Here is a 26298-nt window from a genome sequence, read left to right on the forward strand (position 1 = left end):
GCTTTGCGAACCGACCAACGTGGCGGCACGAACGCTCTATTATGGAATAATTGTTAACGTATTCCGGGCGCGTCTATGTCATTTGGTAAAGTTCCAATCTTCGCGTCCTATTGTCGCCGTGGCGCAGACAGCGGCAATTACCGGGCAATTAAGCCACCTCCGACCTCCGACGGAGTACCGTGCCTCTCGATACCTCACCTTTCTCCCCGTCCATCTTCGTTCATTCCCTCTTTATCCCTCTATGGTCGAACATGTGATTCGTCCTTCGCTCCACGATCCTCGACGTCGACTATATGTCCGATGCTCGAACCGAATCCGAGGACAGAGAGAGAATTAAAGGAGGTAAAAAGAGAAGCTACCTTATAATTTCATTTAAACTCCCTCGCTCGGTTTCTCGCCTTTATCGTGACAATTGCGATGGAGCTGAAACGTCAATGTATGTCGTGGAAAGTAAAGGCGCCGACTTTATCGTCCGAGTTGCGAATCTACCGTGCGAATTGCTTTGATCTTAACGTAAATCGATAATCTTCCAACTAAATTCAATTCGTTACTATGATATATACGGGACATAATACAGAGAATGCGAAATTTTCCGACGGATAGGTGGTAGGAGGTACCTCAACTTCCCCTCATTTGGAAAGTGTACGCGCGAGTTTCTAACAGCAATGGCAAACTTAATTGTGGATATTCGGCCGTCTTTGGAAATCAATTATGAAGCTCGTCGAAGATCGTGTAATACACGTTGTACGATATTCTATCGATCGCGATTATGAGTCGCGGTGGCTCAGCTTTACCGAGCGCACTCGATGCGGTTTCGAAAACCACAGGCTTCGTGAAGCAACCTTTGATCTTGTCATAGACCGAATAATGCGAAGCTTCCGGACGTCGAGTTGTCATTGTCGTCGCAAAAAAAAATCCGTAGCGGCGTCTTTCGTTGGAAAACTTTTTTATCCCTGTATGAAGCAATGAAAAATAAAAATCATTCTCGGTGATTTTTTTTTTCTCATCGCATCGGAGCGATCGTTCGAACGTTGCAACGTTAGTACCGTTCAAAGGGTAACCACGTACCTTTACGGAAACATAATGTCGCGTTATAAGGTGCTTACGTTATGCGTTTACGCAAGTCTAAACGTTCGCTTTAGGGATAGCATATAATACGCGTAGAAGTCGTCGTTTTGCGGAACTCGTTGTTTTCTCGTCGTACGGTCGTCTTTTAACGAAAATTATATGTGCGCGAACGAAATATCCTTTAACGTGCAGGCATTTGCGTAAACATTGCTTCTATCTATATAGATTTTGTTATATAAATTTTACTTAGATGGAATCTATTATACTTGGATCTCGCAAAGCATATAGACATGAATCGAGGAAAAAGGAAGGATCGATCGAATTTTTTATTAATCGTCGGAACAAATTCAATTCTTGGAGTAACTTGGGCTTGTTAATCGTAGCATCGAACGGTGCGAACAAAAGTTTCCTCTTTCGACGAAGTTGAGTTAGTTTCGGTATGTGGCGGTAAAAAGTTTTTCGAGCATAGTACGAAGGTGGATAGAGGGAAGGAAAGAAAGAAAAGTTCGACAAGGTTTGACAATTTCAAGAAACGAGGAGGAAGACTCCTTGATTTTCGAAGCGAGGAGCGAGAGATAATATTTGTGTGTGTATATATATATATATATATATATATATATACATATATATGCGTATATACGAGACGTTCCTATACCGATGGAAATAACTTTTTTTGTTGTGGTCCTCTTGCGCGTCTTTGGATTCTTAGGAACGATTATTTTTGTTTACATACGATATACCTAAGTATATATAAGGTACGCTTCGGAGTGGGGTATGGAAGAAAGAAAACATAAGCGTTAGAGGACGAGGACGAAACAGTCGCTAGTTGGCACTCGTACGCGACGGTCGATCGGCTGAATGCCTGTACGACGTTGTTTCTTTTAATTAAATCACCGGTCACTCTCAAGTCCGAATTTCTCTCCTCGATGTGTTCCATTTTATTATCTACTATAAACGGCAAGATGGATCGAACGATCTATTTTATTGAACGTTACCTTTGCATTTATTACGCTCGGTAAAGTATCGCTACGGAGGAAATTGTGGGCATTCCTTTCGCTTAATAACCATTCTCGTGCATACCGTTGTGTCCATTATTCCTGGCTTCGAACTCTCGGGAAAATCGATTGTCCGCATAGTTAACGGACTGACCAAAGATATACGATCGAACGCGACTGTAAATTTGTTGGCGTTCTCGCTCGATGCTATTCGATCGCGCGAGATTCGCAAACAGATCGGTAAATACGATTTCGCCATTGAAAAACTCGAGGAAAAGGAATATTTTAACGTGTTTGCTTCAATGAATTCATCCTCATTGTCATTTCACGTTCCTCGAGCAGATCTCACGTGAGAGAAATAATCAGAGACGAGTAATGTTCTCTGTGAGGTACAACAGAGAAATGGCGCGATGATTTATCCCAGTTTCCAGTAACGTCTAACGCGGGAATAAGAGAAGACAAACTTCGCAAGCGTTTCACACTCCCGTCCAAAGCGTCCCATTGAAGAGGAGAATGAGAAAAGGGAGGAGGGATGAAGGAGAGCGGAAGAGAATATCTTCCTTCTTCTCTGAATTTTTATTCTTCGGATAAATCTATATATACTACGTACATAGTATGTGTATATACATCTGTGCCATGGATACGCACAGAAGATCGTCATATTTAATCGTCGAGGAATTTGCTCAAGAAATTTGTCGGTAAGCAAACTTTTCCATCGATCCATACCATGGCGATTGTTTCAAGGGGGTTCAAACCATTTATCTACGATTATTATACGTGTAAGCGTAAGAGTATAAAAGAGAAAGAGAGGAGGAGAGTCTTCGGCAGGCCTTTTACGAAAGAAATTGGTCGCGAAACGTTCGCGATGAAAAAGTAGAAACGCCAACGATTTATTCCAGTCCTCGTCGTGCCTAATGGGAGTATAAAGAGCATAGCTTTGCAAGCTCGCCGCCTCTTTTCTCACGAAGTGGCGGGAGTCCTTTTCAGAAAAGGAAAGACCCGCCGTCGTCGTAGCTGTAGGAAAGGAGAAAGCAGTGAAACGCGCGGAGCTCGCTTTCCAAATGAGGGTTAATGAGCCACCGGCGAGACCTTTCTTCTACCGCAATATTTTATCATTTACTTTGCTCTCGTTATTCTTCCATTCTAGGGTTGCGTGAAGACTCACTTCACGGTCAGCGATAACTTTAAAGGAGACAGCGAAACTCTCTTCTTTTCTTTCTTTATCTTACATCTCGGCGAGAATTGGAAGAAGAAGTCTTTATGGGAGCAATTTTTATCGTTTTCGAGCAATTTTTACGTTCGCGCCTAAATTTTATTTTAATCGAATTATTAATGGCCTAGAATTTACGAACGAACTCGATTTACGAAAAATCGACAATAATTCGTCATTTTAGAATAAAATATATCGTAGCGCTAAGAGTTAATTACTATTTTAACGGTATTGAGAGAACATCGATGCCAATCCAGTATATCTCGTGGTTTGCTCTCGCGAGAAAGCAATCAACGTCCGTGCCAATTTTCAAGGATCGGTCACGCGTCCGTCGAACAATTTCGACTTTCACTTTTCCCTTTTTATCTCGCTTCCTGGCTAACGCGGGAGACAAGTAAAACCAAAAACGTGATTTTTTCATGAACGCTCGGCGAATTTGTCCTGCTAGTCAGCGCGATTCCGGTACGATGGCGGCGTAACTTTGTGGCTTATCGTTTGACGTGTCACATAGTTGACGAGCTAGAGAGAGAGAGAGGCTTCCTGTTTCGTTCCATACTCGGCATTAGGAGTACCACGAACGGTAGGTCGGCACGTAATTAACAAGCTCTGACATTAAGCTTCACTCTGTGTGATGAGTCACGTAATTCAAGGCTTAATGTACGAGTATCTATATCGGATTGAACCATCGGACATCTATCCTCTGCCATACTCTGCGAGTATCTGCGAGAGTTGGCGATTACACTATCGAATCGAATAGGCCAACTGAATATGCTTATATGACGATCTTTTATCGGAATCAATGCGTCACTTCCCTCGGCGATTAGTCCAAAGTCGTTGGAAGCTTGGAAAGCCAAGGGAACGTCCTTTGTACGATAAAACGCGCGATATCGTCAGAAATTTTAATACCCTTTATCGCCTTTGATATTTTTCTTCCTCCATACGTTTACCTTTATCGCTGGAAATTTATATTCGTCCTAGTAACTACCATGACAAAGATTAAAAATTTCACGGCGAAGAGAAACAGAGAGAGAGAGAGAGAGAGAGAGAGAGCGAGAGCGCGCGAGGGAGGGGGAGGTAGAATTCGTACGATTAATTTTCTACTCCTACATAATATCTACTCTTGACTTAATTTTAATGAGATTCGACTAAACAAATGATGTAACTCTAGGAATGGTTTCTCCAACTTTGAACAGAGAAACGTTATCTTAGTATCCTTAACGCGTATGCATAGATTGCGAGAAACACGGTATTTACTTACGGTTGTTCCGACTTTCGAGATAATTAGTTTTAAGACGAGGAAATGCGTGCTTCGCAATTATCATAAAGTCTCGCAATAACATGTTTATTAGTTAAGTCACAAGCGTATCATCGTTCTTGCCTTCCGAAGAAAACCTCCGGGATTTAATGTTACCACATAAGCGAATCGTTCGCGACTGTCGTGATGCTTCTCGATATTAATCTATTATGAAAATAATGTAATCGTTGTGCTTTACACGAAAACAATGATTAAATTATTACCTGAATTTTCTTAATCAAATCTTTTGGTTAGAGTCACAAATTGACGATATGAAGGAAAAAAAAATATACAAACACATTGAACGATAGCGAAAGGATGCTTTTGTACTCGTCGATGGTCCATCGAAAACGGAATAAAAATCTGCTCTTCTCCTTCATCCTCAAAATCGTTCGAGGCTCGTGAGCTGCCAAAGCGCCGGCTCGATAATAAAATCGCGGGCGCATAGAAAAGCGGCTTATTCGGAGATTCTCGTTCCGCTCCATTTCGACGTGCCATTCGAGAAGAACCTTCAGAATCTACCAAGTACGTCCGAATTGTTGAAGCGCTCTTTTCTAAAAACATTAAAATAAAATGGCGCGTACATGGAGACTATTCTCTATCGTCGTCTACGGATTAAGGAAGAGGAAATTCTACAAAAAAGAGAGAAAGAAAAACATCTCACGCTATCGCAAAACGTATAAATTATACTTGACATACTTTGCTAGCAACGTAGCAAGTAAAATACTAAAGAGAGAGAGAGAGAGAGAGAGAGAGAGTAAATCGATTCTCTATTCTAGATTTCGAAAGAATTACAAAGATAACGATCCGCGTTTATCCAGACTCGGCGATTAGCTCGTTAGTCCGATAGATCGACCATTGAAATAAATGTCGCATATGCGTTTCTTCTTTCTTTCGTATACGCGCGTACCGTACATATATTGGCTGCGTTCTTACGCGATAGCTATGTTATAGAATAGAATATCGAATCGAGATATCGAAGCGGTGATATTCGAACATTTTTTTTCCGCGATACCTTTCGTTTTTCTATTTCTCTCGCCGAACTCCGCTCGCACGCGTAGAGACCTCGTATCTCGCTGAGAGGATCAAACGGAAAGGTAGAATGAGAGAGAGCGGCGGAGGGGGGGGGGATAGAGAAAGATGAAAAGAGTGGTATTGCACTTTGCGGTAAAAGCCGTCGATAAGTCACGCTGCTTTCTTTGACGTTCCCACAGGGTACTTTCCTTTCAACCATCCTTATGCTCTGAATAAGTTTTCTAACCTTCGTGAAAAAGCCTCCTCCTTCCTTCCTGCCTTCTTTATACGTGTGCCACTATTTACGACTTATATCGGATATAATACCTAGCAACCCTTCGAGTTATCTTCCTTTCTCTTTTAAAATGATATCTTTAGCCGTGGAAGATACGCCCTATCAACGGAGCTTTTCCTATCAACCGACGATACCTGCAAGAGGGAAAAGAAAAAAGAGAGAAAAAATAGAGGACCTCAGGTTGACGCGAGTTAATCTTTTAACGACTATAGAAGAATATCGATGCGCTCGTTGACAATGACGAAGCTATATACTTCGTACACGTTCGGATGAATTTTTCAACATTCGAATTCTCTTTTCCGAAAGATTTAAGTTTGCCCGTTAAAAACGTCCGACATTAACGCTTACTCGTTAAGAGGAATAACGCGATAACGGATTTTGAACGATACATATTTAAAACTAAGAATTATTATTTCGAACGAGAGACGTCGTAGATTCGTTGCTTTTACTTGATTTTTCCTTTGACGAATTTGCTCTCTTTCTCTCACCGATACAACAACAAATTTCCTTTAGTCGCGAAGAGATCATAACTCTCAAAATATCACATCCCTTGTGTTCTCGCAAATATATTCCATTTGTCGGATTTGTTGCTCGTTGCATGTATCCGTTGCAAAGTTTCGTCGTAGAAAAAAAAAAAAAAAAAAAAAAAGAAAAAAAAAAATAGAAAAAAAAAACGAAAAAGCTACCTAGAAATATCGAATCGTGAGATTTGCTGCTCGCGTTCTCGTCGCTATAACAATTTCGAATTTATTTTTACGCATAGAGCTGTGCCGCGTTATTCGTTTTATTTACGATTGCCTCTTGCCAGTTTGGTCGTATTGTCATCGACCTAGCCACTCTGATGAAAAATTAGTCGATGTCACAATCAGTAAGTATGCCCTTTTTTTTTTCTCGTTACCCTCGAAAGCATCATTTTTTCCCTTTCATTTCACCCTCGACGTTTAGCCGGCGGGTCATTAGTAACTCTCTTGTTTCTCGAAAACAAGCAAAATCTCGTTTTCGACCGAGTTACGCGGGCATCCTTTCTTCTTTTTTTTTGTTTTTTTGTTTTTTTCTTTTGTTCCCTTCACAATGTTTTGACCGGGTATTCCTCTCGATGACGATCCTTTCCAGATATATCTATGTGATTTCTGAAGAAAAATCGAAAAGAGGCGGCGGATGTTCATCTAACTTTTATTTCTTTCCTTCGGAAAGAAACAGATATAGGTCGTGTAAAATATCTGATCGAATATTGTCGAGCTTTACGTGGATCGAAGCATTTTACGTAACTCGATCCACGTCCATTTCCTTTGGCCGTGCCTCTATCATCTGCGTCTCTTGGAAAGTCAATTTGCAATAGTTCAATATGTAGATATCGATTAGCGGACTCGTTGATTGTGTCGTAGAAAAAGAGAAATAAAGTGCGATAATGAAAAATCATGTTGGATAGTTCGAGCCGCCCCCGTGACAACTAGAGAATGGGAAAGAAACGTAACGATCCGCGGTCTTCCAAAGGTAACGCCAGCGGACAAAAGGTAGTAACGGACGGTAGTTGAATTCCGGTTTGAAAAACGAAGACGAGAAAGGAGAAAAGAGAAAACGTAACGTTGCTATCTCGTTGCAACGTACGACACGAGAATAAGATATCCTCGAGGTTGAATCCTGAAAAAGACAGTGGCTGTCGTACTCGTTTCGACCTAAGAGAAGTCGCAAAAGAAAATCTATCGGACGCTCTTCGATGACAAGGAGGAAGAATCCTTTTGTCGCGTAATCGAATAAAACGACCTAGTGTCCGGTAGTTTCTTGAGTATGAGCGACGGGGCTAGGTCAAAATTAAAGATTGAGCTTTCTCTCGCAGCGCCGCGCGCCCAAAGTCGAAAGGGAGATGGACCAGGGGGATATTTGCGGAGCACAATGAAAAGCAAACAAGTAAATACTCGTGCGACCTTTGAACCCGACAGGAGCATAGATGTAGTATTTTTCAAAGCGAAACACGTACGATTCCACGTCGAATAACTTTGATATCGTCGAGAACTTTCTTTGCGGTGATCAGTGACGCTATTGATTTCTATTTCTTTCGAAAGATACCTATCGAGAATTTATAATCGACCATTCGATATTCTTTCGTTCGTTCACCAACTTTTAAAACGATGACACAGAGGTCGTGGATTAGAGTAGTGGGAATAACAAGAAATTGCTTCGAGATTTTCGTCTGTTGGGTTAGAGAGGGTCGTTAAAAAAGGTCGAGGACGGTGAAAGATTCAATTTGTCTCTAATCTCTTTAAAGAGATCGTCATTCGTAAAGCCGTTTCCCTTTCTCCCAAAAAGAACTCTGCAAACGAAGAAACGTTTTCCACCGTTAAATTCACCGTAAAGTAGGAAAGGACGAGGCGAACTTTCGTTCAGCTTTGAAATCGTTTTTGGGTTGTTCCCTTCTTTATCACTTTGAAGCCTAGCAGCAAATGAACGTTTTCTGACTCTACGAACGATCGTCGAAAATTACTGACCGTAAGATCTAATCGTAAGTTCTCGTACCTTTATCGCACGACACTCGCCACGAAATCTCTTGGATCAGCACGATTCGTACTTGCCCAAGAAGATTAAGCAACGCTAACGGCGGAGCTTTTTACCCTCGTAAATTTTTTCGCCAGTCAAATGACCAGAGTTTAATACTTTTTTAATAAAACAATATATCAAGATTAACTGGTGCCTTAACGAACGCAGCTCGGACTCGGTATGACCGATACGACCTGTCCGTGCACGCTAATAGAGTCATCCATTCTTATTTGCTTTTGCACCAAGGAAAAGAAAGGCGATGCGGATAAGCGAGAACAGTGAGAGAGAGAGAGAGAGAGAGAGAGAGAGAGAGAGAGAGAGAGAGAGAGAAATCCGTGAGAAGCTTCTGATCTGTAGCTTTCTTCGTCTCTCGTGTTCTCGCGTACGCAACCGTGTATGCGTGTATTTGTAAACCTGTGTGGTGTGTCACTCTGAGAGAGAGAGAGAGAGAGAGAGAGAGAGAGAGGAAGAACGTGAGCGAAGAGAAATGCGGGGAAAAAATCGCGACAATATCTGGAATCCGTGTAGTAGCGACAGCCAGGGACAATGGCGAGCCGTTGGCGAATTTTCGTTGAAATAACAGTTGAAAGCACACGGTTCTGTGAAAAATGTTCTCTCTATCGTTCTCTCTCTCCGCTCGCGTTGGACTCGCTCTTTCACTCTTCCTCTTCTTTCTTCCAACGGCTGCAAAGCAAATAAAGTACGAGTGGGACGTGAGTAGAAAAGGGACAGAAGTGCAAAAGCCGCTACCATAGTCGCCTCTACCGACCACCATCCACTACCACTAGAAACATATAATACCACTGCTATACTACTACGGATCCTGGTGAACCCTCATAGATACTGTTTCGTGTGCGTTCACGTATACCCTTAAGCGTACGCGTATTTTCACGTCCTTTTAAACGTGGATCACGCCTCGTCCACGAAAGGTCATACGTGAGCGCATAGCTGTGTGATTTCTCGCTGAAGAGTTTTCTCCTTTTCTCTCTCTCTCTCTCTCTCTCTCTCTCTCTCTCTCTCTCTCTCTCTCTCTCTCTTTCTCTCTGCGCGCGAGACGGTGAAAAGTAGAGAGATAGATGGGAAAGCGTAGATAGAGAGAAAGGAAGAAAGAGATGAGAGAGGAGAATCCGTTGGAATAATGCTAAAAGCTGACAGCGACGGTGCGTTAATGTCATATATTTTTATTTTACATTCGGTTGGCGGCTCAGCGACCTCGTCCCCGAAGGCGAGCGCTCACGTTGCACGAGAAACACGCGCCTTGAATAAATATTATCTAATGGCAGGCCGCACGAGTCGAGATTTTCCTCGACTATCTGTAGATGGGAAGAACGAGAGAGATTGCCAACTGAAAACGAGTATCGAGTATAAGAGAGAGGAAAAAGAATGCCGACGTTCGCGTTTGTTTCGCATGCTTTTGTTCGGAGGCATTCGTATCGACAACTATGCCAGTTGTCTTGTCGTTGCAAATTGATATCGCGTTACGTGCTTCTCGCGTACGCGGTCACTTTGCATGCTTATTCTCGTATGACGACTTGTTCCAACAATTAATTATTAATAATGCTTCTACGAAGTTTATCGAACCAATGGCACGGTTTAACCTTCTCAATTGCGTCTTACGTGCATTTAATTCGACAATTAACCGTGTCGTACAGGCTTATAATCCTTATTATCCGCGCACGAATAATCCGATGATTGCTCGTACGAGCGAAAGAGAGGTGAGAGAAAAAGGGTTAAAGGGAGGGGGACCGCAAACAAGGCCGTACATCGATCGTATTTGGGCTCGAAAAACGCTTTACGCGTTGCAAGTTGCGGCAAAGTATATAATAAACGATACGTAAATCGTGTAGTCGCGGTTTCGAGAGAGGACGCCAGACTTTGTTACTTAATATTAATTATGGGTTTGCACGTACGAGCCGAGCGAGCTTTTGCTTTCTCAAGGGAATTGGAGGCGCATTTGCTGCAGCCTAGCCAACGAAATACAGGCTGTTTCGCGTTTCATAGATTTACTCTCGAAGATCTCTATTACCTTCCTAATAGGTCGCGAGTGCTTCCAATAATTATGTTATTATCTAAATTCGTCGCTTTTTCGAATTCGACTGCTTTAAAATAGACTCGTATCATACTCGATTCGTGATAAAAACTAATACCTTCCTCTACGCTCTTGTTTATTCCTCTACGTATTTTTCAAAAGCAAAATTTTCAAGGAACGCATCGATGCTACCAAAAAGGGTATGGCCCTTTCCATGGGCTTTCGTCGAAAAAATCCGACGATCCATTCGTAATCTCGTCCATTAGCCATGCTAAAAGTACGATAAAGATCTTTCGGGAATTGTTGGAGTTGCCATTAAAGAGTTACACTTCGATGGAATATCCGCTAAAGGAAATAAAAAGTATCTCAATACCGAGTACGATTTCAAAACGTCTTTCGCGTTATCGAAGAATCTGATCCGTAATAGAGATACAAAGAATGGCAAATGTAGAAGAAAGGAGAGAGCTATCAACAGCGAATACGTATGTATACGCGCGCATTCTATAACTTTGAATCAGAAGTAACGCAACGTATCATCTCTTGGGTATGTAACTTTTGATACTCTTTACCATATACCTATATAGATAGTTCCTTTACTGTTATTATTGAATTTCTCAATAGTATCATTCGTTCTTTCAAAGAAACGAATGTGTTTGCTGCGCCTTATGATTTTCGAATCGAATATAATTTTTTAAACTGTGCCTCGGATTTAATAACGACCAAACGACCGTGAAGGCTTCTATTGTAGAAATTTACGCCGTTCGCGATCCTCCTTAACCAGCACCGACAGAGCTGAACTTTGATGTTAATTGTGCCTGTCCCAATGTTGGTAGAGGGGAAAAAAAGAGCTGGGACGACTATCACGATCAATTAATTCGCTTTCTCATTTCTCCATTTATAAGCGCGTTCGTTCCCTTTTGTTCGTGCCACCGATTCGTTCGATCGGCATTCAAAGAGAAATAAGAAATAAAGCCGGCTTAACTGTCGGCTTCCTTCCATCTTTTTCTTTCTTTTTCATCTTGCTGTTTCTCCCTTTCTTCTTTATTATTAAGCTCTAATGCCTCTCGATAGAAGCCGAAAAGTTTGCTCCTTTTATCGTGCGAAGGAACAACGCGCAACGAGAGAGAGAGAGAGAGAGAGAGAGAGAGAGAGCTGCGAAGGAAATGAAAACAGAGACGGTGCAAAAATATACGCTGAAGGGGATATGATGAAACGCCTTCCATCATTTACCAAAGAGAGACGCGAGACGGAGAGAACAGGAATAGAGAAAAAGTACGAGAGTTGGATCAACAAACAGATTAATCTGCGTTACGTTTCGGACGTGTCTCCGCGCTCGGGTTACAGTATGGCCCCGAGTGAAAAGGGAAAAAGAATGGACTAGTGAAAAAAGACGAGAAACGCGAGTGATGCGCTGGGAATGCGCACGTGAAAGGGGGAAATTTAATTCTCTCGGGCTGTATATATCAAAACACAAAACATAAAATATTCTTGTCTTCTGACCAATCGCTCCATCTCTGCTCTCTCTCTCTCTCTCTCTCTCTCTCTCTCTCTCTCTCTCTCTCTCCATCTCGACCCAGTCATTGCACTCTGCCGTATATATTTTTTCTCTATCGAATCTCAGTAAAATCCCAAACTAGCTGACATTTAGAATATAAAATTACTATACCGTCCGATTATACTTCTCCGTGTTGTAAGTCGGGAAGCCTTTCGGCTTAACCAGCCGCCCCAAATGTAATCGAAATCACCGCTTTCCAACAATAATTCGGCGATACGCTATGGTAATTTTCAGTAACGCTATTGAATAATTCATTCTCGTACGTGCGCGAGCATATTACGCGAAATTACCGTTGGGAGTTGAAATTTAAATCGTTAGGTCGAAGCGATTATATCCGTGAGAATGCCGAGATAAGTGCTGAAATGTCTCTCTCGATCGTTCGTCTCCGATAAATAAGAAGAAAAAATGATATAGATATTTGAGCTTTTCTTTCGGACAATTCGAACAAACTCGAAGAAGAAACTCTATGGAAAAGGATTGTCCTTTTTCCATTTAAATGGTAATTGTCTTTTAATTATTTCGGATAACCAACATTTTCAAGGTGTATTTGTTTCTCGAACGAAAGAGAGGAAGAGAAGAAAGAGGGGGGCACAGTCGTGAGCTTTCGAGAGCTCGCGAGAATAGAGGAAGAGTATATAGGTTGTTTTCGTGCTAACCTAATTTGCCCCTCATCGAGGATACAAACCCGTTTAAGGCAGCAGCCTCCCCCGCTCCATCGTCGCGACTGCAAGTCTCCGGGATGAAAGAGTGGGTGGGAGAGCTCGGCGCGGCGTTGACTCCATTTCCAGAGACTGCCTGCCGCGCGCGGTCGAGAGTGAATTATCGCATGCCCAACCCCTTGCAACCTCTCTACTTTTTCCCGAGAGCCTCGCTCTTCTCTTCTTCCTTCTCTTAGTTCTACCGGTATTCTACTTTTCTCTTCTCTTCCACCGATGATGTCATCGCAACACCTCCGAGCCGTTCTTTGTCCATTTTTCTCGCAAAACGCGAACGTACGCAAAGGGAGACACTTCCAAGCCGTTCCCATTTCGCTCTTCTCGCGACACTTAACGCGCTATGCCGACCGATTCTCGAGAGTCTGTGTTCATTTATGCCAATGTCCCCCATTCTAATTAACAAAAACATTCGTATGCTATAGCTATAAAAGAAAAAAAGGAAAAAAACAATAAAAAAAAAACAGGGGAAAGGGGCAAAGTTTATATTTAACCATAAATATTCGCGTATGAATCGCCTACGTACCGATGAAAAAAGTCTTTTTATACTCGTCGCGCGCTATGTTTTTTAAGTTTATAATGATCTCAAGGTACAAAGAACTTTTCCGAAAAAGAGAGAATTGAAACGCTGTCGCGCGCGTACGTAGTTTTGTCTCTCGCACGTTCCTCGATCTCATTTTACGTGTTCCTTTTTTTTTCTCTCTTTTCTTTTTCCCTACCTTTCTCCTATTCCTTTTTTACCCGAGGCTCGACAGGACACAAAGATTCGTCCCGTTGATCCTTCCACCTAACGAGGATGAGACTCGCGAAATTTTTTACAGCCGTCGGCAAGCGCGGAGCTCTTTTTTACGTAGCGAGATTCGAGATACGGAAACGTCGTTACTGCGTCTCGAGTTGTCGAGCTTCCGATGTTACCACCTACCCATCCCTTCTCGTAGTATTTACTTTAGCTTCGTCTACTTTTGTGAATGCGTCCCTTCGTCTCTCTCTCTCTCTCTCTCTCTCTCTCTCTCTCTCTCTCCCCTCCCAACCCTCCGCTGCTCCCTTCTTTCCTACGTTTCTTCTTCTTTTTTCCTCAAACTATTCGTTTCGTCGTAAACGAAATGAAGCGCGATTACGGAAGTCCATTCGAAGGATTTCTTAAGCTACAAATGATCGTATTTTTATGCAAAAGAAAGAAAGGAAAATCCGCTTTGGAATCATCGACAATTGGGTGTTCGAAGTCGAATCGTTAAAAAATTAAATGTCGAAAATCTACCGCGGTACCATTCGGAATCGGGTCGCTATAATAGAATTTCGTGAGAACGAAAGAGAGAGAGAGAGAGAGAGAGAGAGAGAGAGAGAGAGAGAGAGAAATTGGATGGGAGAGAAAAACTGAGAGAAATTGGAACGTTGCAATTTCTTTGCACCGCGGGGCGGCCGTCAGGGGTGCCGTGTCACGCGCGTAGTTCGATTGTATTTTTCTTCGACTGCGAGAACGAATAATACGTGCACCACCGTCGCATGCACCGTTGCATCCGCGGAAAAATATCGAGAAATATCCCGGCGAAGAAGCCCGCGGTATTCTTTCTCTATTGTTCGTTCGTCATTTTCGTACGAGCAATCAAACTATGAAATATTTTTTATTCAAGTCGACGCAATTTCCTCTCCAACAAATCGTCCTTGTCCAGATTTATATTTAATCTCGTGACATGTCGCAAGTTAACCTAACGACATATGCATTCCAATATTTTCCATATCATTTTCCATCGATATTTCTTAACGTGTAATAATAAAGCTCTTCTAAAGATCTAGTTCGATGTGACTTTCGTTCGAAATTCATGATTAAACTTCGAATCCGGGATGCGCCGTCCAGGATGCGTCACTTTTCCGATTAACTTCGCTCGTTGTTTCACGCTTCGTTTCAATCTCGACGACGCCCACTTCGTACTCCGGTAAATACGGTGTACGCGCGTGCCGTTTTCAACCTTTCGAGCGAAACGCTTCTCCCTCCTCTCCCTTCCTCTCCTCAATCCGTCAACTCGAAATCGAATTTCCCTCGAAATCGAAATATCAAGATATTATCGTTTTAAACTTATCTAACATTTTATTTTTCATGGTTCAATTTGTGATTTTCGTTATTCACGAAAGAAATTAATGTTTCATCAAGTCCTCTTATTATTCCCTTCTCCGTGATCATCGTGATATCGGTGCTTTTCAGTGCCAACGTAATACTCCGTCGATCCAATGCAACGAATTTGATGGAGAAAGATATCAAGGGGTTGATTCAAAGGAACGCGAACCCGTGCATTATTATTGCAAATTATTGTTTCATGTGCCAGCGCATATGGTCCTTTTACGCTTTTTTTTTTTACGTGTTTATCGAAAATGGCTGCCCGGTAGACGGAGTCGATTTATCGTCGATACAATAACGAGTATTATTATTACATTATCTCTTCAGTTGTATTGCACGATACGCGCTAAATAGTATCGAAACGCTCGGACTAGCAATATCGAACGTTCGTTCTTGAAAAAGCAATTAGAACATACATATGTGTCTAATTGCTTCTTCTTTTTGCGCAACTACAATTGATTCGTAACAGCACTTTTGAGTAATAACAAATAGCCATTAAATACAGTATGATAAAATACTGACTCGGTTGCGACTTTCTTTCTCTCTCGTTCTAAATATATTCGCATCTCGAATATGTTCATACGTGGATACATATAATTTGGCGGTTTTGAAATTTGCACGCTTTACAGTTTTCCATTCGAACGATTCGCATTAACTTGTTTTTGAAACGTCCAATTATTAATATCTCATTTTGGTTTTCCGCAGTTACTAAATCGTCGTCAGGCCTTGGCTCGTGTATGTATGTATCGCACGTTACGATTACTTCGACCATTGAACCGCGAGTATTAGTCAAGTTTTCGAAGCGTGCTTAAATAAAACTCGTTTCCTATCGAATCCTTTCCTCCTCCCGAAATTTTTTTCTTTTTTCCCTCGTTATGTTTTATCAACTGTTTGAAGTAGGTCGCGCGAATCGACGAGGGCACGAGGGAGAGAGAGAGCTAAGCGAGAATTTCAAACGCATCGATCCATTTTCAATTCGACTGCTCTAATGCTCGACGATCGAAGCTCGCAATAACTGTTAATTAGTTATATTCGTTTTAAATTCATCGAATAGCTCTAACGATCTTTGGACGTACGGTAGTTGACGTCCTATCAAAAGAGAACTTGACTTTTCAACGATAACGAATTATTGATAATGAAAATGAAAAAGAAGGCAAGGAGAAAAGAAAATAGAAAAACAAAACAAAAGCAAAGAAAAAAGAGGCGATCGACGCGTAAAATTATAAAAAAAGGCGGAACGGTGGAATTAACGATAGGAACGAGATATAGCATAGGCAAATGGTCTACGTAATGCCGCAAATGCGAGCAATTTCACGGGAAACGATTTTGAAACCTTTCCCCCATTTCGATAGTACGTTCACGAGTTACAAAGCAATTACGGTCGCTTCTCGCGTCTAGAGAGTTTGCAAAGTCTTTTTTCTTCAAAGAGATTCGTAATTTATTTCCAAGTCACTTTGACAAGAAAAATCTTCATACTCTTTCATCGTCATCCTCTTATCGTCTAATCGTTCATTTCCATTTCGTTCCGTGGTGAAGAAATCTCTCTCGGTGTCACCGTCGGGTGTGCGTTAAAAAATGACGAGAAAAGTCCGCGACAAGCGTTCCTCTCGTCGTTCGCGCTAAGAGGTTCGCAAAGTGCTTTTTTAAAGCCGACCCCCGCCCGAGGTTATTTCTAAGATATATTTCGAACGAGAATCCTCCTCTCGGTATTTCCCGTCGAATTAACGAAACGATTCTCGATCGAATTAAAATCGATCAAAATCGATCAAAATCGATCAAAATCGATCAAAATCGATCAAAATCTCCCCTCCTCTCTTGCCCTTTGCCCTATCCTGCTTGAACACAGGTATCATATCTAATATCACCTTAAGCGTAACTCTTTCGACGTCCATATAGGTATCCAACGGATATTAGATACTTCGAGTTCGTACGATCGACCCACTTTTTCATCCATTTTTTTTTCTCGATCGCCGTCAAGCGCCGATCACACAATATATCGTATATCCCACATTTCGTCGGATATTGTGAATATTGGAGAAAGCGGCAGGTGTGTGTAATGGTTAATTGACAGGCGGTGTGACATGTTAATAGATGATCGTTCGTTGCAGAAGTACGCGTGAGCACGCTTCGCGTCGATTCAACGATAGCAACAACGAGGACGGGAATGTACCGATAACGCGGTCTTTGTAAAACCAATTAGCGTTATCCTCCATTTACATTGATCCGCGATTATTAGCGGGGTTTCTCTACCGAATATTTTCCGTTATATACTTTCGATCAATTTGAAGGATCCTATCCTAGTTTATCTTACCTCTTCCATAGATTCGAATCCATAGTTGCGTCGTTCGAATATAATATAATCGATTTGTTGTTCCGCGTGACCGGGCGGTTGGGGGATACATGCCAAATCTTTGTTCGTGGGAAAATAATATCGAGGCCATCCTTTTGAGGTTGTATATGCGCGAGATTAATCGTTCAGTATAGCGTCGAAAGATTCTTGTGACATTGTTTGGACTTTGGCAAACGTCAAAGCTTTCATATTTACATTACTCTGGTAGTGCGCGTCCGTCGTTCCTGTAATAACGAGAGACCGCACTGGCTTTGTCGCAAATGGCTTTGCGATAATCGTAAAATTTTGATGTCGTTGATTCGAACGAACGTTTCCCTCGAATCCCGTGAATTACTTTATTCTTCCCGTGGCCGTGCCCGTGCCCGTTCGTGATTTTATATTTAAATTCATCCCACGACGGCATCAAAAATAAACTCCCAGGACGAAGTTGGCGCTTTATCGTGATTAAATGTCAACATGGCTGACGCTGCGATATCGCGTTATCTAAAATTTTTTCCAGTTATCAGCTCAACTCGCGCACACGCCAGTTCTACAAAGTCAATAGTATATCTACGATCGTCGACGAAACATTTTGTTTTTTTTTGCTTTTTTGTTTTCTTTTTCTCTCTCTCTCTCTCTCTCTCTCTCTCTCTCTCTCTCTCTCTCTCTCTCTCTCTCTCTCTCTCTCTCTCTCTCTCTCTCTCTCTCTCTCTCTCTCTCTTTTCTCTCGCGCTTGGCTGTGCGCAACTCTGTTTTTTCCCTCGTTTGCGCTCGCGCTCGCAAAAAGAGCAAAAAGCAACGAACAAAAAGCTTCGGGCGACGGTCGAGGCAAAGTGCTTTATTAACTCGACGCGAACTCGTCGTCCATTCTCTCTTATTCCTTTGTTCACCTTTTCTTTCCTTCCTATCCAAGCGCATCCTTTTCTTCTTCCTTTAAGAACTCTTTTTTCCTTAAAACTCGTCAAAATTCCGACGAATTCGAGAGATTTTGTAGCTTGTTTCCGGGAGTATTACGTACCGTTCAGATACATATACAATCAGCATATTTCCTGCTCGTCCACAAACCGAGAAGTTCGGTTCGCAAGGGAGCATAAAGAAAAAGTTAGCCGGCGTTGCGAGCTATAATTTACGATGAAATTATGCCCGAATCGACTATAAAATTCTCCTCGGTTTTAAGCGAGTAACTTGCGCCACGTTAAAAATCTCAGAATGCTTTTAAAACTTCGCGACACCGCGTCTGGAACCCACTCCGATAGCAGGCTTTCTCCTCGTTGCAGACCGAAACGGTAATAACGAAGAACTTTACATCCTCGAAAATCGTTCCATCGAATTTAAAAAAACTTTATCTTTGCGTTCATCGTTAATTAACTTTGATTTACTGGATAAGAGAGAGAGAAAGAGAGAGAGACGGGACGGGGGGGAAGAGCGTGGGCGCACTTTCTTCTCGTTGCATCTGTAGAAACTACGAGTGCGATCCTCCGCTAATTTCCTCTCTACGAAAACACCGTTTCGTACTTGCGCAACTTTCTCCTTTGGTTCCTGAATGGCGAATAGTTGTTTTTCACCTCCTCGAGTAGTATCGGTCGCGCGCTCGCGCAAAGCAAATTTGCACCAAACCCATTCGAGAGAAACTCTTTATCTTACTCATCCTCCTCTTCTTCTTTCTCCACGAGGAGAGTACTTGAACGAGTATTCGTACTGGCAACCCAGACGCAACGAAATTGCAAACGAAATTAACGACTAAACTGCCAAACCTTTTCCTCCTATGTTCTACGTTTTCCACGCTTCTACGTAACAAACCGCGAAAGTTCGTTCGGACGATCGTTCGATCCGTGAAAGACGAAATTAACTTTCAAATTCGTTCACCAAGAAAACAAACTCGTCAGATATTTTAATGCTGTTCGTTCATTAATACTCGAATATTATCACGTAAACGTCCATCTTGGAAATTTTCATAGAATGAACGGTAACTAACCTCAATATTATTGATCGCCAAGCTAGCTCACCGAGTACTAGGAAACTCGAATTTTGGTTCGAGTAAATATATTTGCACGTCCTGCGATTGCAGACGGACGTACAAACACAATTAACAACTCTAGCGTCTATAGGAGACTCTAAGCTTCGAATTTACGCGACCTGTTGCGGAAGTTACTTGCCTTATCTACGCATCACCGTCTTTCGACGCCTCGCTCGTGTTTTCGAGTTTGCTCGCTTAACTCGCTTTGCGAGTGTCTCGCAACTCTCTCTCTCTCTCTCTCTCTCTCTCTCTCTCTCGTTTATAATCTTACATATACCATGTTTTAATTAATTTCAGCGTTTATTATTCCAATCTTCTCAAAAGAGAAAATTGCATTAATCGATGTATCGAATTGACACTATTATATTCAAACTATCGTAAATCTTTGATGGTGAATGATGATTCGAAAAAAAAAAAAAGAAAAAGAATATATAACTTGTATATTTTCATATCGATGAGAAGAATATGAATAGGGTCGGCAGCTGCCCGAATTGTTTTTCTTTTTGGCGAATACGTAAATATTGTTGCGAGATTCGCGAAACACGGTCAGCTCGTCGGCCGAGCGTGCTTTGTTAATTTTGCAAACTTATTCCCATGCTAGCTGGTATATATGCGAGTAGCGCGCTTTATTAATCATTTTTGCCTCGGTGAAAAATTGAATTTTTAACATTGCAATCCTGCGAAAGCACTGTACGTTGCCAACGCCATATATATATATCTAACAGCTATATATGTATGCTGTACGTTCTCTATATTTGTGCCGTATCATCGAAGCTTTGACTTCTCCCTGCGTTCGTATGGAATCGACTTTATCGATTTATGTACTTTCGAGATTTGCAAATATCAAAAAAACATTCACTCCAAGTTAATCCGCCGAAGATTATCGAAAATTTACGGAAGCGTTTTAAAAAAATATTACGATGAATGGAGCTCTTGTTTTATTTCTTTCTCTCTCTCTTTCTCGACAAAATTTCCGAGCATGGCGAGTTAAGTAAATCAACAAAGTTGCGTATTAAATAACTGCCTTAATGAGAAGTAACTGGGTTAAATACCCCTGACAAAGTAAGTTACAAATTTATAAGAAATACAAAGTTGCTATTCTCTTATTCTCGTTTAACGACTGGTCCTCTTCCCCCTCTCCCCTCTTTCTCTCTTCGTTAAGAAAACGTAAAACGAATTTATTTTCTTTCTGAAACAATTGTACCCTATCGACGTAAGGTTACACCGGCACGAAATAATCGTTCCTCTCGACTTAATGAATTTTTATATAATCCTAACGAGATGGTGAAAAAACAAAAGAAATTTCGTTTAATATTGAATTAATTATTGTCTTTACAGTTTGTCACGGGATTCAGCAGTTCGAAGAAACACCGCAGTACACGGAAGTTAATCCCGGTCAAGATGCAAAGTTGATCTGTCGCGTGCTAGGCAAGAGGGGTCAGTGCATTTGGCAGAAGGATCAAAAGGTACGTTCACTATCGAACTAGGATCGTTTATTCGTATAACTTACTAACTTTTGATAGGTATAAGCTTGGATTTCTATTTGTGTCGTAAAATGGATAAAACGGAATAACGAACGAGCCATTGAGTAATATTTACATCTTTATTTTTATATAGAGAGTATATCGTAAAATTGTATCGCTTAATATCACAAAAGTAATTTAAGAGGAGAGTTTTAACGATACTGACAAAAACAATTTGTAAGAGTTAAGTGAGACAAGAGGTATATATGTCAAATAAAAGGAAAAACGATAGAGTTTCTAAGAGCGTGGCTTGCAAGAAGTTTCCTAGTTCGAAGGACTTCATTGTTTCCGTGTATCACTTGGGCCTTCGAAGAAAAGCGACGCGAGCTGTAACGGTGTTGGTAACCGACTTTTCTTGCTTTTCGTTCTCCAAGGCGGTAAACTTTGCTTCAGATAAGTTTGTGTTTCTCGAAAGTGGACATTACGTGGTGACCGACGATAAACAGTCGTTTAGATCGGATTCGTAGAAAGGGAGAGAGAGTGTGTTTCATTCAACTATCTCAAACTTCCTTCAAACTCGAGTTATTGTTCTCTCCCTCCCTCTCTTTTCCCATGTGATACGCTCGTGTACGTCCACGTGCATCAAATAGACACTTAATTCGGTTACCTAACGTCCATATGGTATAGTTAAAATTTAGAGTACACGCGCGAACGCTTTTTGTTGATGAAAAACGAATATATTTCGTTAAAACGTTGACGTGCAATTTTTCTTTTTTTGGTTTTTGAAAAACACGGACAGCGTAGAAAGGATTCTGGACGTTTCGAAAAATAAAATTTAACGTCGAACTTTAAAAGCTTGATGGAAGGTACTTCGACAAGTTCCAAGCATTTGGAGAGTAGGTAGAGTATGCTATATATATGTATATCTATATCTATATATACATATATAAACAAGTATATTTTTGAGATAGAAATGACGTAATTTTATATGAGGAAAAAAAACAAAAAAATAGTCGTTAATGTTCAAAACGAAATAAAAGTATAGAGAAACGTCGTGCGTCCACCTATGTCTATTCTAACTAAATAGGAGATGAGACGATGTAGAAATCTTAGTAACAGGATGAAACTCTTTCCATTCCTTCTGTTTCTCTCTGTATTTCGTCTTTCGTTTCTTCTTTCACACGCGTCCAAAGGAAAAAAAGGAATCAAAGGAAAGATAGAATCTCGTTCTCTCTCTCTCTCTCTCTCTCTCTCTCTCTCTCTCTCTCTGTGTTTCCTTCTCGCACGCGCAGACATTTGATTGGCCGCTTTATGTGCTATGCAAACCTCGCGATGTATGCCGTGCAAACGCGAGTAAGGAAAATTAAACTTGAGATTTGAGCGCCGAGCAGAATTTCCCAATTTATCTCTGGTTTATCGCTTCCACCGTAACGCGAAAGCTTCTCTACAAGAGATATCTCTTCAAAAGAGGGTAAGGAGAAAGATAAATCTGACTTTCCGTCAAAAAGAACACTAACGAACAAAAGGGGTTACGATGGTTGATACTTTTTAAAAGGTTACCTCTTGTTCTCTCTTCCCTTTTATTATAGGTAATTCGTTTAGAGAAAAGAAAAAGAAAGAAATTAATTGCGCGTTACGTCGAAACATTTTGGTAAATTTTCATAAATTCGTTCGCTCGTTGAAAATGTCGATAAACTTTCATTCCTATTTAATAAACGTTAGTAGTATCGGCGAATGTAATCGTGAATATAATTGAACGAAATATAATTTATGCGAGCCGTAACGCAGTCCATTCGCGTTAATTTGATAACTGGAAATATGGGAAACGTATTCATGGTTGACGTGTATTTAATGGATAAATATCTATTTCATTTGATATTTTTTCACGGATTTGATGATTCGCGGAAAGAACGAACGTTGCGAGACGCGAGGGCCAAAGAGGTAAAGAATAAAAAGGAAGAAGACGTAGAATCGCGATCATTGTCCAGCGCAAAGATTAAACGGTTGTCGCTGACACTCGGCTTCGTTATCGTCGTTACCATTAATCCCGCGGAAACTTTTTATTCACGGGACGAGCTTGCTCCGCTGGTATAAGGAAAGAAAAGAAAAAGAAAGGTAAAAGAAAGAGAAATAAAAGAGGAGGGTCGGCTTCCATCCCTCTTTTGACTACCTTCCGTTTTCTGCTTGTCCCCAACTTTCTCCAGCCTTTAACTCGTCCATAATCGTCTTTTCTCCGTAATTAAGTTCTTGACGGGCACACTCACGGATCTCCGCAGACTCGTCGTCGTCGTCGTCGTCGTCGTCGTCGTCGTCGAAAGCGGTTGAAAGGAATGCACCACAATTCGGACCGTCTTACAATGTACATGTGTCAGGGTTGCGTCAGAAAGAAGCTTGAATCAGTCGGAGTAACTGGAAAATGTCGTAAATCGTCTCGTTTCAATTTTGTTCCCTTTCCCACCTTCTCTCTTTTTCCTCATACTACTCGAAATCTTATCATTTAAGACAAATGTCTTAACGATAAGATTCGTTTGTTTTCCCTAAGTTAAATGAGATTCCTAACAGTAAGTAAAAGGTCCGTCCTTCATACTTTTTCTTTTCTCTTCTGTCAACATATCTCTCGAAAAAATTTCCCTTTACGCTCTATTATCTCTAGCTCGCTATATAAATTTTGTTTTATTATGAAGAAAACGTTAAAAGGGTATGTACGTTATCGTAGTACCATACCTTAGAGAATCGCTTTGATTTATGTTTCTTTATCTTTTTACTTCTTTTTCGATCCCGTGAAGCACGAATAAAAGGACCGACAACGAAGTCTAGGCCACGAAGAATTTTTCTTTACTCGCAACGCGCATGATTACCGTCAAATTTCTATGCAAGCTGCGAATTGAAAGCTTATTTTACCAAGTTTTAAGGAAGAAGCTATTAACGTTGGACGACCGTCGCTTATATCGCATAAATCCGCGAGGATTTAAAACGAAAGTCAAAGAAATAAATTGAAAACTTTTTCCCAAGTAAGTTGTACGCGTAACGAATAATGTTTTACTAACAATAAGAATTATTAAAGATGTATTTAACAGAAAGGCCTTCAACGTTAGGACCAATCCTTTCGTTTAAGCTTTTCCCACCGGTTATTTCTTTCCCGTTATTATATTCTAAATTTCTTCCGTTAACTTTGTATCTGTGGATTTCTTACTTTCTTTTGAAAAGGTTTCTAACTTTGACACGGCGTTTATACAAAGTATAAAGTCGCGCGCGGAGATGAAGAAGGAAGGAAGGAAGGAAGGAAGGAAGGATCTAAAGATGACGAATGTAGAGGAAAAGGAAGAGATACGAGTAACGGGGGCGAATATGCTGAAAACGTAGCACTAAATTGAAGTCGTTACGACGCCTCGGCTGAAAAAACTTGCCAGCCAGGCGTAAAAAGTCGAGCTCTATGAAGAAACATCTACGAGTGTAGAAAAGGTGGGAGGGAGGGAAGAAGGAAAGAAGGAAGGAAGGAAGGAAGAAAGAAAGAAAGGAAGAAAGAAAGAAAGAAGGTCGCAGCAGCAGTCTACTACTTGGTTGCTTTGAACGTTGAACAGGGCCGAGTTTACGGACGCGAAAAAATCTTTTGACCGTACACGAGACAAGTTTAATGCAGTACCCTTCTACGCGGTACTTGCATTCGTGATATTTTTCTCATAGCTTAAGCATTAACTCGAGTGCAGGTTCAAATCGTAGGTCATTATTTTTCTATATTTTTTCTTGTACGTCTGTAATGTTTCCTCGCGATATCTACGTGCGTATATAATGGACATTTACTTTGGATATATCGTTTGTCTGCTCCCTTGCTTGATTTGGCCTTCGACAAAAGATTTTCAATAAAAAATTCTCACGTGAGTATAGTCGGGATGAAACCGCAAGTAGAAACATAAAGCCATTTTTCGAGGAGGAACAACCAAAAGAGGGTTTATGGAGCCTCCGGCAAAGTGGATGGATAAATGACAACGATCGCCGGAGCGTCGGAAGTACCGACTCTCTCTCTCTCTCTCGGTCCTTTAGAAATTTATCATTTAATCTTTTTGCAATGTACTCGTCATACTACGACCACGATATGAGAGAGACTACTTCTTTGAAAGGTGGGAGAGCCAACGTTAAGTAAATAGGATTTTCGAGTGGCCTAATGCTCGCCGGCGGTGACTCACATGCATCTCACTGACTCTTTCTCTGTATGCGCTCAGCAGCGGTTCTACCTATATGCGCGTATGCGTTGACGCACGCGAAGGACGAAACAGCACGGAAAGAGAGAAAGAGAGAGAGACGAAGCGGACCCGTTGCGTGCATTAATTTGCATATTAATTCTCTCTAGTAATCCGCTTTAATGACATCTGGATTAGAGAAAATGTCAACGCGGATATACCGTTGCGGTTTTCCCGAGCGGTTTGACTATATATCCGCATATATTTCTCTTTCTCTCTCTCTCTCTCTCTCTCTCTCTCTCTTTCTCTCTCGAGTCCTTCTCGCGCATAAATTGTAAATATCCTCCGTTCGTGACACGACGGAGCCAATGGCAGCCAACGGAGCGTCTCTTGCCACGACGAAATATGACTTGGAAGCAACGAAACGTACTTTGGTGCACAAGGGTAGGACGGAATTATTTTTCTCTCTCTTCATTTCTTTCTCTCTCTCTTCCTCTCACGCTCTCTCATCCGCAGATCCATCTCCATTATCGGTTCGCGTCTTCGGCAGGCCGCCCATACCCGCTCGATATTCAACAAGACAGATTTTTCATTAAGATTTATGTACCGCTGAGTATATGGCCAAATCATTTTTCAGCTTCTCCTTATTTTTTCTCTACCCCCTCCCTTCCTCTTCCTCGCTTTTCCCTCCTGTTCGCTTCGCTTTGTATCTGCAAAGTACATTGGCGACAGACGCTGTTTGACACTCGACGCGTCACGAGTCGCTCGAGACGGAACTTGTCTTCGACGTTTAACGCGTCCAAGTAAAATAGGTACTGTAAAAAAAAGAAAAAAAAGAAAAAGAAGAAAAATGGAAACGTAGAAACGTAGGTTTTCTCATCTCGTAACAACGGCAAACGTCGTTTCGCGCGCAATCCGAAAGGAAAATTAATTATAAGAACGACAAAAAAAAAAAAAAACGAAACGTCGTCAGGTAGGTATACGATTTTTACGGTTCGTAAACTTTCTCCCCAACGTCCGTTTGACCTTTATATCTTATAGAAGGTGGCCATTTCCGCGTGTCGTCCGTACATTGGAAACTCGCATAAATTTTTTCCGTACCGTTGGGAGCAAGGAAAATAAAAAAGGGAAAATATCGAGATTGTTCGTTGAATTATTTCCATTGGTACGAGCAATTTTTATTAGAGAACGATTATTAGAGACGTTCATTTGAAAAAAAATTTCTTACATATTAGATGTATATATACGCATAACTTAATCGATATTTAAAAGAAAGTCGTTCGAGAAAATCGAGCATAAAACGATTGAACTAGAGAAATCTAAGGAGTCCTTTTATTCGAACTTTACTGAAAATTTTCAACGAATCCGTCTTCTATCGGTGAGTACAACAATGCAAATATCATTGGATAGTGAGTTCCGCTCTCGAGACTCGATAGGATCGAAGAGAAAGGGCAATATCGTATTACCATCTCGGGCATCCAGACGAGGAA

The 26298-nt window shown here is 41.3% G+C and overlaps 1 protein-coding gene across 6 annotated transcripts in view; it reads left to right on the forward strand.

Annotated features, from left to right (window-relative positions):
• The window catches only part of LOC118448342 (kin of IRRE-like protein 3), an 87177-nt gene that overhangs the window by 40841 nt on the left and 20038 nt on the right, over positions 1-26298 (forward strand). For 4 of the 6 annotated variants that reach the window (XM_085662979.1, XM_085662982.1, XM_035881486.2 and 1 more), the window contains one exon: positions 20506-20633. Coding sequence is in view for 3 of the 6 variants with exons in the window: in XM_085662982.1 (XP_085519108.1) it covers positions 20506-20633 (128 nt within the window). In the remaining 3 variants the exon portion in view is untranslated. Of the gene's footprint in view, positions 1-1904; positions 2762-20210; positions 20230-20505; positions 20634-26298 lie in introns of those variants that run through there. The other 2 variants (XM_085662978.1, XM_085662981.1) reach the window with 2 other exon arrangements.

This window comes from Vespa mandarinia, chromosome 20 (genome assembly GCF_050613455.1).
Source record: "Vespa mandarinia isolate Hongniang chromosome 20, ASM5061345v1, whole genome shotgun sequence".
NCBI classification, from domain to species: Eukaryota; Metazoa; Arthropoda; class Insecta; order Hymenoptera; family Vespidae; genus Vespa; species Vespa mandarinia.